Source organism: Canis lupus, chromosome 14 (assembly GCF_048164855.1).
Source record: "Canis lupus baileyi chromosome 14, mCanLup2.hap1, whole genome shotgun sequence".
In the NCBI taxonomy this organism is placed as follows: domain Eukaryota; kingdom Metazoa; phylum Chordata; class Mammalia; order Carnivora; family Canidae; genus Canis; species Canis lupus.
The window spans coordinates 29,713,320-29,726,042 of NC_132851.1; the positions used below are offsets into that span (position 1 = coordinate 29,713,320).

Genomic DNA, 12,723 nt, shown 5'->3' on the forward strand with positions numbered 1-12,723 from the left:
AGAATTCCTTTCTTTTCTCCCTCTGGACACAGAGAGCAGGGTCTAAGAATAGTCGCATCTGGGATTGAGGATGACATAATAACCCAATATGAGCCCACTCCCTCCACATCTAGTCTCCTGGGCTCAAAATTCTCCAATGCGAGTGGGGACTACATCAAATGGTGGGGTGTTGTTTTATTGCTAGGTACACAGGACAGACTGCCCAGCTTAGCCTTTGCCATGCAAACGGCTATCACATCAGGACATTCATGGGGTGATACGCCACCTAGTATGCCAGGACAAGCTCAAGGAAAATCAGGTCATTTCCTGGAGCTTTCACAGAAAATTCCTAAATATCAGTGGTGACCCATCTTTAGAGGGTGCACACAAACACACAGACACACACATACCCTTTGAGACTGATTGACCTGGAAACAAAGTAGAAGGTAGAAATACAGCATCTAAAGGGGAAGCAGTGTGGCTTGATGGACAACAGTATGTGGCTTTTGGAGTCAGACATAACTGGGTTTAATTGCAGCCCTGCTATTTACTGGATACACGTCCTTCAGGGAATTAATGAATGTCTATGAATCACAATTTTCTCATTTGTAAACCAGGCACGTCACACTTACCCTGTAAGGTTGGTGTACGCAAATTAAATGGAAAAGAGAGGAACAACACTCCCAACATGGTGCCCGACCCCAGACTCTTGACCCCTGTTAGCCTTAGCGATGCCGTGGATAGTAAGCTCTACCCCCAGCAATGAAGTGCATTCGCATTTTGTTTTGTTGTGTGGAATACAGAAATTTTACCTACGTTTTCAGTCTTCACAGGGCCCACATTATTTTCATGGTAATAATGATGACCCAAGTCAGTCTGCGGTGTAGAAATGACTACTATAGACAATGAAGTAGCAAATGTATACTTTTCTCCAGATGATTCTTCTAAAAAGCCTGGAGGAGTAACAACAGCAAAATGTCTGTGTTGGGATGCCACGGTGAATGTGAAAGGGATGGACGGGACAGTGCTGAGGATTGCACAGTATCTGAGGACAGACTCTTGGCTCTGACAGGGGGCTGGCTTCTGAAAGAGTAGCTGCACCTCCCCTGGCCTATCATTTGTCATTAAAAAAACAAGTAAAAATGACTAATGACCTCACACCATACTTTTTACAGCGACAGGAAAGCTTCACTCTTTGGCAACCTCTTGAATCATTAAGTCTACAATGCAGTCCGTCTGATGGTAAGTCCATTGTTGCCCCTAGAATCCATTCCCCACAAGGTAGCCAAAGTGATCTCTTAAAAATCAAAATGTGATCGTGTCACTGTCCTTCTTAAAACCTTTCTATCATTTCCCTTAGAATAAAATCTAAAACTGGCAAGCTTGCATGACTGAGTTCCCATCTCCTTGAACTTCATTTCATATCCCTTTCTTCTCTGCTTATGATGTTCTAGCCACAGGGCCTTTTTGCTCCTTTTCTAACACACCAGGGCCTTTTCCTACTCCAGGGCCTTTGCACTAGCAGGTCCTCTCTCTGCAAGGCTCTTTTTCTGGTTATTTGCATCCATGGTCCTTTCAACACTCAAATAGACTCTTCAGAGGACTCTATAATCCTTCTACAGTATTCTATCAACCTGCTATTCATCTATCTCTACTTCTTTTGTAGCACTTACATGTTTTACTTGGTTGTCTGCATTCTCCATTCCCTTAAAAGGCAAACTCCTAGAATATAGGGACCAAGTTTGTCTCCTCACTACTAGATCCTCAGGATCTAGAATACTGAGTGCCTGTTAAATATCTAATTGAATAAAAGCTCAAGCCCACAAACAGATTTTTAGATACAGCATGCAACCAGCAGGGAAATGTGATCTTTTACATAAGGACCATTTTCTTAAGTCTTAACTTAACATCCCAAGTTTTGTCTTTATTCTGAGAGATTCAATGACCCTGTTGATGACTCATCCAATAATCTCACCTTGAAGTTTCTGGACATCCTCCCCTAAATGTCAAAATTTTCATCTTTGGTCTACCTCAATGACCTACTTATGCTATTATAATATTTACTTTCAATAGTCCACTTGTGATTTAAACTTCCTGCCTTCTAGTTTTCTTACTTTCATTCCACCCAGAAGCTCAGAACACAGGGAGCCTCACTGGTAACCAAGCCTGGCTTCAGGAAGCCAAGACATCAAATCAATGAGCAGAACACCCACCCATGTCAAGAGTTAGGGATGCAAAGCATAAGTGTTCAGCGTGTCCAAGTACAACCTGGATACCAGAGCTCAGAGGGTTGAACCAGTAATTTTAACCCACATGGGTACAGATAGAGGGGAAGAAAGGGAGATGACATCAGAACCAAGATAATATCTTCAGGTATAGACAGGGACTAGAAGATTCACACAAGGAGTCAGAATTCTTAGTGACTCCTCTTACTCTTTTGAAAGACTGATAGACTCCTGAAATGGTCATCAGGAAGGGGAGAGGGGTTGCATTCTGGTTCTTCTCAGAGATCCAGAGCTCTCTGTTATCAGCTGTGACAATCTGGCTTCCAACTTCATCACCTCAACAAATCTGCCTCCTGCCAGTGATGTATTTCAATCTAATTCCAACTGGTAGATTTTAGTCTTCACCTTACTGGGCCTCTTAGTTATAGTTGACATTGTTGATCACCCCTTCCTTCTCAGAATGCTCTGTTCTCCAGGCTTCCATGTCATCGCTTTCCCTTATTCTCTCTCGATCATTTTGACTGCTTCCTGCCTGTCTGTCATGGGATCCTTTCTCTCTTTCACCTCCTGCCTGGTGCCTCCCAGTATCCGCGCTATGCCATATTCCCTAGTGTTCTGTGCTTTCAGTGAGCATGCAAATCCTGATGACTGCCAGATTCACCTCTCTTGCAGTGCTCTTTCATGCCAGAGCTTCAGAAGTATGTGTCCAATAGCCTTCTGAAAATCTGTTCTTGATCCATCCCAGGCACCTCAAGCTCATCATGTCCTGAACTGAATACCTTGTGTTTCTCTCCAGTGTCCTTCTATTCCAGGAGTGCTTATTTCAGAGGGCAGTTGGGCCATTGACCCCGTCACTCAGGAAAGAAACCTGGACATCAAACTCAACTGGTTCCTCTCCCTTGCCACCTGTCACTATCATTTCATTCATTCATTCATTCATTCATTCATTCAACAAACTGTAATCAAGCCCTTCTATTTACCAGGTAGTGTTCTAACTGCCGGCTAAACAGTGGGTAAGTGAACTATGTAATTCCTGTCTTCACAATGCATGTAAGCTACTGGCTGACTTTACCTCTAAAGTATTTCTTTCCTCTGCCTCTCATTCTCTTTTATTACTAGCAGTAGTTGGCATATAATAGAGGCTCAATTAATCTATTGAATGAATGAATGCATGAGAATGTAACTATCTGAACATCTGCTGTCTACAGAGCACAGATTATGGCTCAGCATACTGATGTCATTAACAATATTTCTGAGCACACATTATGAATTAATAGAAGCCAAAACATCTGGCCAATTTAGCTGGAAAAGCCCCAGTGATGCATTAGTATGTTTTATCTGTGCTATGCAAACACTCAGATGGTCTGGACTTTCTATGGAACTGACTGGATATTTGGCAGAGCGCAGGCTCAGCCAGACCATTCCTGATCTCTACCAGGTGCATGTCATGTTTCTGAGTTCCAAACACAGCTCACTGACTTCTAGAGCTAAGCCTAAGTACAAACTCTGAGAGCTTGTGAGCATTTCAATCAATTCAGTCATTTCCACTTGGTTATTTATGAATATCAATACCCATTCACTGGCTTTTAGGTCTGAAGGCATCAAAATGAATTGAGATTATTCATGCTGAACATGGCACAGATGGGTTATATCCAGGCAAAACTCAGGCATCACAAGAAATACATGGTATGGTTAAAGACCAAGATTAATAATCATTGACTGATAATGACATGTCATCACAGCTATTTCATAACACCAGCAAATATCTTCAGGAAATCAGCAAAGAGAGTATTTCAACTATTCCTCTATAATTTTACCAGATGGATGAATCGTGACATAAAACCAAGCATCTCCATCTCTCTCTTCTTGGTTCTCAACTATTAGTGGCAAGGTTAGGTAGATCAGAGATTAGAGCAATTAGGAATTATCCCAATTTCTACAGTTGGCTTAAATAGGAAATTTTTCCATTGGAATGATCAAAAACAAAAACAATAAAACCAAGAGAGAATTTTATGCAGTTACTGAGGTATCCAGGTTGAGGCACGTATCTCCTTCCTCTTAATAATCGACATTCAGGCTCCAGCTAACAACAGGCAGAGGGAGTAGGGAGGACAGTCGGATGGCCATCCACCCATTGCAACAAGTGTACAAGACCATTATTGTGTATAACAGCAAACTGTACCATGCATACCAATCCAAGGATGGAAAGCAGTAGGTGCTGAAATCAGTGATGACTTGTGTAGACATATAATTTGGAAAGGTGGAATTAAACACTCACAAAAGAAAAGTGAAGACCTAAAGGTAGACTCTGACAAGGCATGCGGGCTTCACTGGACCTACATCCTTCCCCAGTGGAATCTGATCCATGTTCTGTAGCTTCTTCACACAGAACTAGAAAGAAACCGGTTAACCTGGCCTCAGGTGCCCCATCCATTTTTCAAAGGCAGAAGGAGGAGGGAAGACTTTGAACATTTTAACCTTCTCCATTTTAAATGCCTGATAAATTTTTCTTATCTACCAGTTAACAAGAAAATTTTAGGTCCATGGATTAGAACAATGAACTCGTTTACATCCTCATAAAGCTGTTGACACTTTTCACAGTGCTTTCAGCTTTTACTTGCCTCAGGAGCCTGTCAGAAATTGTTTCCAAGTCTTATATGTTGGCTTTTGTTTGTTTCTTTTAAAAAGTATGGTGGAGCTACACCATGAACTTACATGAATTTGACTATCTGTACTTGGCCTAAATGATTAAAAGTAAACTCCAAGGAGAGCAGGTGATTTTGCCCAGGCTCTGGACAAGCACAGTGGGGATAGGAGCATCTCTGAATCCCTCTGATTCTCTCCCTCATCAACCTTATTTCTCCAGTACAGCTTGTAGTCTGAGCAACTCATTGGATTTAGTGTGATTCTGGTAGTTGGAAAAAAATAGTTTTTACAATAATTTGTACAAAATCATTTTGTACAAAATAATTTTACAATAATTATTGGTGATTTACCCCTATGTATTGACTCTCTGTAGCCCTATCCCTTATTTAAGATGCAAATCCACACTAAATAGGAATAGAACTACGTGGGTGGCTTTGAAATTGCCGGTTACTCTTGAAGTTCTCATGCTTACCCTTGGCATCACTTGATACTGCTTTTATATTCCTGGATCAATGGTACCCTTTTGATTTTAAATTTCAGAGGGCAACTCAGAACTCCTGGCATCCTAGCTACCTAAGGAATGGCATTCTCATGGACTTGATCCATGGACTTTTGTTGTTAGGTTAATCACATCAATTTTCCCAGCATGAGTAATTTTGCAGGGAGTTGAGGGTGGGGTTGGGAATTATAATCCACCTTCACATGACATTTATTTTCAGCTAGGTCAAAGACAGAGAGAGAGAGAGAGAGCGCATTGGGAACCCTCTGATATGTCTGGCATTTCCTGAAATTGCATACATAACTTAAGTCTGTCCTGAGGAGAGATGTTTAATCATTTGCAATTATGGTACTCAGCCCAGAAAGGTTAAAGATGAATTGGTTTTCTCTGAATGCGTTTGGGTTGGGGTTGCATTTGAGCATGCATTCATGGCTAACCAGAAGAAGGAAGCCAGGACTTACATTCTGTTTCCCCACTATGTTATCAAAGGGCAGTTCGGGGCTCCAGGATCCTTCTGTGAACGTCGCCCCACTGTTTCTCCTGTCTGAGGAGCTCACCGACTCCTTGACAATGTCTTCGGGCAACGACAGCAGACTCTCCTCAGGCTGCTTAATCAAATAGGTCTCTATATTATGCTTCCTCAAGAATTCGTTTCTTTCTTTCCCATGACCCTCTTCCACATTATAGTCACCGTTGAGGCAGTCCAGCGTGGCTTTGGAAATGTGAATCCTCCTGTGTGCACAAAGCATAGGTCATTATACACTCCTGGGGTGGCCTTCAAAGGCCATCGCTGTTGGTTGTCCTGTGCAAAGCCAACATCAGGGCTACCCATAGGTACTGAGAAGACATGCTCTCAAGGACGATATGCACTCCCCTGAAAAAGCAGAAAGAATAAAAGAAAACAGGAGTACAAGCACAAATCAATGAGCAGCGTATTGCTGACTTTACCTCAAGGGGCACTGCAGCCTCCAATAAAATACAGCCCTACTGAGTTATACCTAAGCACTTGTTTTGGCTTTTCTTATGACTGTCATTAGCCTGATCCCAGCACATTCAAGAATCAGTGATTTTTTGGTGTTGTTGACTGTATTGAGAAAACAACCTACATACATGTTTCTGAACCCAAGAGCAATCACTGCTCAAATCACCATTCAACAACAGCAGTTCTCTTAGTGTCCTGGGACTTTTCTTACCATTTTAATTTTCATGTATTTGTGCCTAGAATCTTCAACTTGTCTATAATCTTAGGAACAAAGGCAGGTCTTATAAGTTCACGGGGCTGCATAGAGGGTCTTATAGAAAAACTCTTCAAGATGCAATTTACTCTATAAGGTGTATATGGCAAGGAGCAGGGAGCAAATCTGTGAACACAGGTGGGCAGATGTCTGGCTAGGCTCACTCACAAGGTAAGTGACTCATTACTGCATCATCACCGTCTCACATCTCATGATCCAAGTTGTTATTTTGTTACAGCAAAACAACAGATGACATCAAGACTTAATGATCCTTAAGGATCAGACTTGACTTGTGGGAACTTCACATGGTAAATCCTTCAGGGAAGAGTTTTTCTGTCCTTCTAACTGTCTAACTCAGACTACTTATTTGTGCTGTGTGGTGGTCTGGGTAGATTAGTATGGTGATTATGAGCATGGGCTATTTGGCCAGATTGCCTGGACTAAAACCCTAGCTTTACCACTTGCTAGCTGGGAGATCTTGAGCAAGCTACTTAAATTTTCTACCAAGTCTGTGTTTTTACCATAAATATGGGAAAATAAAAGTACCCATCTCTTGGGGTCACTGTACATACTATAAAAGCACATGCTTAAATTATTAAGAGTATTCTCAAAAATGCCTCTGTGATCATAGTACTGTTGTTTATTCCATACTTTCTCAAGGCTTACAGGATACAACTAAGCTCTAAAGAAGGCTTATAAGCCCCAATTCTCTGGGCTGTATCACTGCAGGGCTCATTTTCTGACATTGTTCCCCTCCTATACCCTATGCTTTCTCCAACTAATCAAGTAATTGGCATTTCTTTAAATTCAAGATGCAATGTCATGCCTACCAAATTCAGAACAAGCCATTCTCTCTGCCTAGAATGCTCATCCCATGTTTTCTACATGACTATTTCCTATTCCCCAATTCAGCTCAAAAGTCATTTCCCTTAGGCTGACTTTACTGCTTCTCTGAATGAATAGATGGATGAATAAGGTAGATGATCAGTATTTTGCTTGGCTTTTGCGATCTTAGAGAATGTATATCCAAGGAAACAATAACATTTTTAAAAAAGAGTATTTCCAAATGCATCATACTTTGAGTACTAGCTCTACTTCCCCATTCCCCCTTTTTACTCATCCTGTTATGCTCCTTGCTTCCAGAGAATAACCTACTGCAGAGGACATATAAGGAAACAAAACTAAAAAAAAAAAAAAAAAGGCATTTCTGATCACTTCAGATACATTCACCATGTTTTCCAAGTAAGTGTCATCATACATAGTCATTGATTTCAAAGGCAAGGCAAGAAAGCATGGGACACATGTTTTGAACTTTCCGGAGAAATGTCTTCTAAGTGCAAATTATTCTCATGATGAATTTTATTACCACGTGGGAACTCAGTCAAATAGAAAAGTCATTGACCTTCTATGAAATGGATGCTCCAAGTCTTCTTTCTAGGATCAAGGTCAGAGGCAGGTGCTACCAAGCTGTCTTTTTCTCCCAGGCAAAATGAAACTCCTGGGAGGGTTTTGTTAAGACTGGTGGTTGATTTTCTCTTAAAATAATTAAGTTAAATACCAACCTCATTTGATATTTTATCTGGATTCTACATTTTATTATTCTGCTATCAGTACTCCAGGAGACTAATATTTGCATATACTAAATCAATATTATGTTTTCCACAGTGGAAGACATCCTCACTTTTATTTATTACTGATTTTTCTGCTGAAGTTCTAATCAATACACACTTAAATGTTTTGATAGGAACTGGGCTTCAGATGTTCATTTTCATCCTTGCTAGTGCCTTGAGCTTGAGAGTGAAGCTTTTGCAGATGACAGTGTGGTAATTACATTTTCTCCCCCAAAGAAATGAATCTGTTCTCAGACAATATTCTCATATATTGAATGTCGGGTCAACATCTTCTGGTAATTTCAAATGCCAGGATATAATAATAAGAGTCATGAGAGTAAATAAGATGTAACAATTGGGTAACACTTATTTTGGATAAAAGTCATTTTGTGGCCGAAGGTATTACTATATGCTTGGCTCAGTGGATCATCTTGTATAATTTTCATTCTTCCCAACAACTTTCAGGCACAGGCATTTCTTCCCCTCTTTTTGCAGATGGTGAAATTGGCCCAGACCATGAGTAAGTAACTGGCCTAAAGCCGTATCAGTGGCAGATGGCAGTGCAGGACTGAGACAGGGACTTCCATTTTCAGAGACTTTTCAAGACCTTATAGATGTATCATATGGTTATCATTACAACCATGACCACAGTGAAATTTCCTGAGCACAGGACAAGGGATTTTACATGCATTATCTCATTGAACAAAAAGCTCAGGAACAATGGTTCTCAAAGTGTGGGACCAAGGCCAGCAGCATCAATACCACCTGGGCCCTTGTTAGGAAGGCCTATTCTTAGATCTTCTCCAGACATATGGATCAGAAACTCTGAGGGTGGGGCCCAGTGCTGTATGGCTTAACAAGCCCTCAGGTGATTCAGATGCATGCCTAAATTTGAGAATCCCTGCTGGCTTGGGGCCATGTGGCTGGTGTCCATACCAGAGAAAGGGTTTTAATCCAATTATGCATGACCTCAGGATCAAGGTACCAACCACTCACTAAGCCAACAAGTTGTACACCTCCCTCTCTCTTCTTCTGTTCTATGCATCATGCTAACCTCTGGGGACATAGTGAGGTCTTGGAGAGTCACAATAAGAAGACAGCCATGAGCAAGTTGGATAAATTAGTCTAGTGATTTAACAGCAATGCATAGTGAGGCACTTAATAGCTGTTTTTATGTGACATCTTTAGTTTCTTTGAGCCTCAGTCTTCTTATAAAAACAAGAAAGCTAAGACTGGCACACCTGGTTTCAGCACACTTCACTTTATTGCACTTTGTAGATATTCCATCTCTTACAAATTGAAGGTTGGGGCAACCCTGCTTAGAGCAAATTCACTGGCGTATTTCTCCAACAGTGTCTCTTCACTTCAGGTCTCTGTATCATGTTTTGGTAATCCTCACAAGATTTTAATCTTTTTAATTATTGTTGGATGTGTTATGCTGACCTCTGATCAGTAATTATGATTTGCTTAAAGTTCAGATGATGGTTAGCATTTTTTAGCAACAAAATATTTTAAACTAAGATATGTACACTGTTTTTTAAGACATGATGGTACTGCACCTCAGGAGACTACAGTATAGTGTAAACTATATGTATAGTGTAAATTATATGCACTAGAAAAACAAAATGTTCACTTGACTTGATTTATTGCCATGTTTGCTTTATTGTGGGGATCTGGAATTGAACCCATGAGATCTCCAAGGTATGTCTGTATTTACTATGTGGAGTGTCATAAGATCAAAGGATGTAACATATTGATGGTAGTTAGCAGACTGGTGACTGCATGGCAGGTACTCAATATGTGTTTGAACTGGGGGCTAATTCTCACTGAAAGGAAAGGTAAGCTGAGTTTATTCCTATATATCTTGATTGACAGGAAAAGAAAATAGGTATTTGAAGAGCAAATAAGATCAAACTATTTCAAACCACGGAGGATTTGGAGACCTGTCTTGGTTTTACTATATTTCTGCACACCGGCACATCCTGTGCCTCAGCAGACCTGGATACTGTACAGAAGACTAAGTACTCTGCAAGTACTCTCTTAGTGGAAACCAGCTTATTTGAGGTGGATAGCCTCCTCAGCCCAACTTTACAGTAAAAGAACCCAGTAGAGATTCGGCAACTTGCCTCAGCTTCTATAACTGAAAAGTAGTAAATCCACAGTTCCAACACATCCTAAGATTTAAACTCAGTTACTCTTGTGTTTCTTGGTATGATTGAGAATATGAGCTAAACTGGCCTCCGGAAGTCAAAGCAGAATGTCACACCCCTCCCGAAGCTGTGCTCTGTGGTTGGCAAAGGGAATTTGCTGAGAGTATGGCAACTCTTCTTGCGGCGACACATTAAAGACATAAACATAGATGGGTTAGCTGTCTGGTTTGTTTGAATTCAGCTGGTACTTATTTGTAGGAAAATCCCAAAGAATTTAAGGATTTAAAAAACCCAGTGGTGACACATTAGGCATATCTTAGTTCTAAGCCTGCATGGCAAGTAGTGGTGACCATTAAAGACAGTGAGAGCTCCCTTAAAAGGATGGCAACTGGCACGAGGACATCATCCCACAGTTTACAAAGTGCTTCACACCCACTGCCCTATATAGCCTCAGACAGAACCTGTGAGGTGGGCTGTGTACATATGGCAGATGAGAGAACAAACCCCTAAGGAAGAAGGACATAAAATCCCAAGGTACCATATCGGTATTACGGTCTCTGGTGAAGAAAGTGAGGCTCAGAGAAGTTAAGTATTGGCCCGAGATCATGCAGACATAGCAACGGAAGCCACATCTGTGCTAAAATCACATACCAGGTGCTATGCATGCTTCTTACGATTTGCTAAAGTAACAGAGCTTAGTATGGGCCCGAGTCGAAATCATAGTTTCTCTGATACCTGCTACAGTTTATTTCCCATGATACCATGTTACCTGATATTAAATATAATTAGCAAGGAATGATGGCAGACACCAGAGAACTCTGTGACTCCAAAGGTAGAGTTGGGGAAAGGAATAGGAGTCTGCCTCTTGATTGGTCTATCTATCTATCTATCTATCTATCTATCTATCTATCTATCATCAGAATCTGTTAGAGTACATGCAAGAACTTGGTACAACTTACTGGTTCACATATACCTAAAATCTTACTAGGCCCCATCTGTGTAAGCAGAATATTACTACTACGTTTCAGGGCTCAGTGAACCCTCCCAAGTCACAAATACTATTGGGGATTCCAGTGGTACCAATATCCACTGGTCTTGCCAGCCAAATTTGAAGAGGTGAATTTTCAAGGTAGGGTAAGGTCATATAGAAAGTCAGGAGGTCTTACCCATGAGAACTTCTTTGACAAGTTACAGAATCTGCACAGATTCTGCTTTACAGGCACTGGCATAGGGTCTGGACACCAGTGTTTTTAAAAGATTCCTCTGTTGATTCCAGTGGGAAATCAAGTCTAAAAACCAATGTTTTGCAGGGCTGGATCCTGAACACCTGCATGTAGTCCCACCATCCTCACTGCCTGTGATGAATTTCACTAGGTTTTTGGGGCCAATATTTGTATGACATTTTAGTGTTCTGACTCCTCTCCAAACAAGTGCTTCTTAGATGGCTACCTCTGAATTCTGCACACAGGAAACAAATCGTCACAAAGTGAGCAAGTGACAGAAGTTAAACAAGAAGAAGGCTTTGCAAAAAGAAAAAAAGAAGAGGGCTTTGTCTCGACTTACCCGGGGATTCCTCCAGATTCAAGTTTGTTCGCAATGTCCACATCCCAAGACCAGACATCAAACTGCCACTTCCGCAGGCCCAACACGCCACACAGCACCGAGCCCGAGTGGATTCCGATCCGCATGTCAACATCATGCTTTGTCCTTGACCTCACATACCTGTTGACATGGAGACACATGCATAAAGCCAGAGTGGGCACTCTTGGCCTTGGCAGCAGCCCCATCCTCCCCAACTCTGTAAGTTCCACTCCTGCCCATTTATATGCCACCTATTCTGAAGCCTTCTTAGATTTTCTGGTAACTGGAAGGAATTTCTTGCTCCTCTGAGCTCTCCTAGTCTTCTACCTGAAATTTTAAGTGTCCTTATCACCCTTCTCCCCAAACCTGCTCATCCTGTGCAATCTATCTCAGAGAATGGCATCATTATCTTTCTCTGTCCACTAGCACATAAACCTGAGATCAACTATAGATTCTGTCCTCTGTGACATACTCCATTTCCATGCCAAGTATATTCATTTTCACTCTGTTTCTTTCTCTCCGTTCCTCTCACCAATCCTCTAGTGCAGCATGCTCTAGTCGGGGGCCCTGCCCCAGCCTGATCTTTTTCCAGCCCATGCTCAAATACAAATGTGACCTCATCATTCCATCACTCCCTCCTTGAAGACTCTTTCCTGACCTCCTACCTCAAAAGCAGTGGTCTCTGGAGCAAAGTGCTCCCATCTCAGGGCTGAGTGGGTTCATCCATGGGCATGCAGGAAGATAATATTAGAACTTCCATTTATAGCTCTTTGAACATCTTTACCCAAATTTGATATA

General features: G+C 41.4%; 2 protein-coding genes across 4 annotated transcripts in view; one reads left to right on the forward strand and one right to left on the reverse strand.

Annotated features, from left to right (window-relative positions):
* ADCY8 (adenylate cyclase 8) overlaps positions 1 to 12,723 on the reverse strand; it is a 214,681-nt gene that overhangs the window by 91,842 nt on the left and 110,116 nt on the right. For all 3 annotated transcript variants that reach the window (XM_072774518.1, XM_072774517.1, XM_072774516.1), the window contains exons 6-7: positions 11,908 to 12,066; positions 5,811 to 6,081 (exon numbers count right to left, since the gene is read on the reverse strand). In XM_072774518.1, the coding sequence (XP_072630619.1) occupies positions 5,811 to 6,081; positions 11,908 to 12,066 (430 nt within the window). The remainder of the gene's footprint in view (positions 1 to 5,810; positions 6,082 to 11,907; positions 12,067 to 12,723) is intronic.
* LOC140604356 (uncharacterized) overlaps positions 11,941 to 12,723 on the forward strand; it is a 112,194-nt gene continuing 111,411 nt past the window's right edge. The window contains exon 1 of the mRNA XM_072775695.1: positions 11,941 to 12,144. Coding sequence (XP_072631796.1) covers positions 11,941 to 12,144 — 204 coding nt within the window. The remainder of the gene's footprint in view (positions 12,145 to 12,723) is intronic.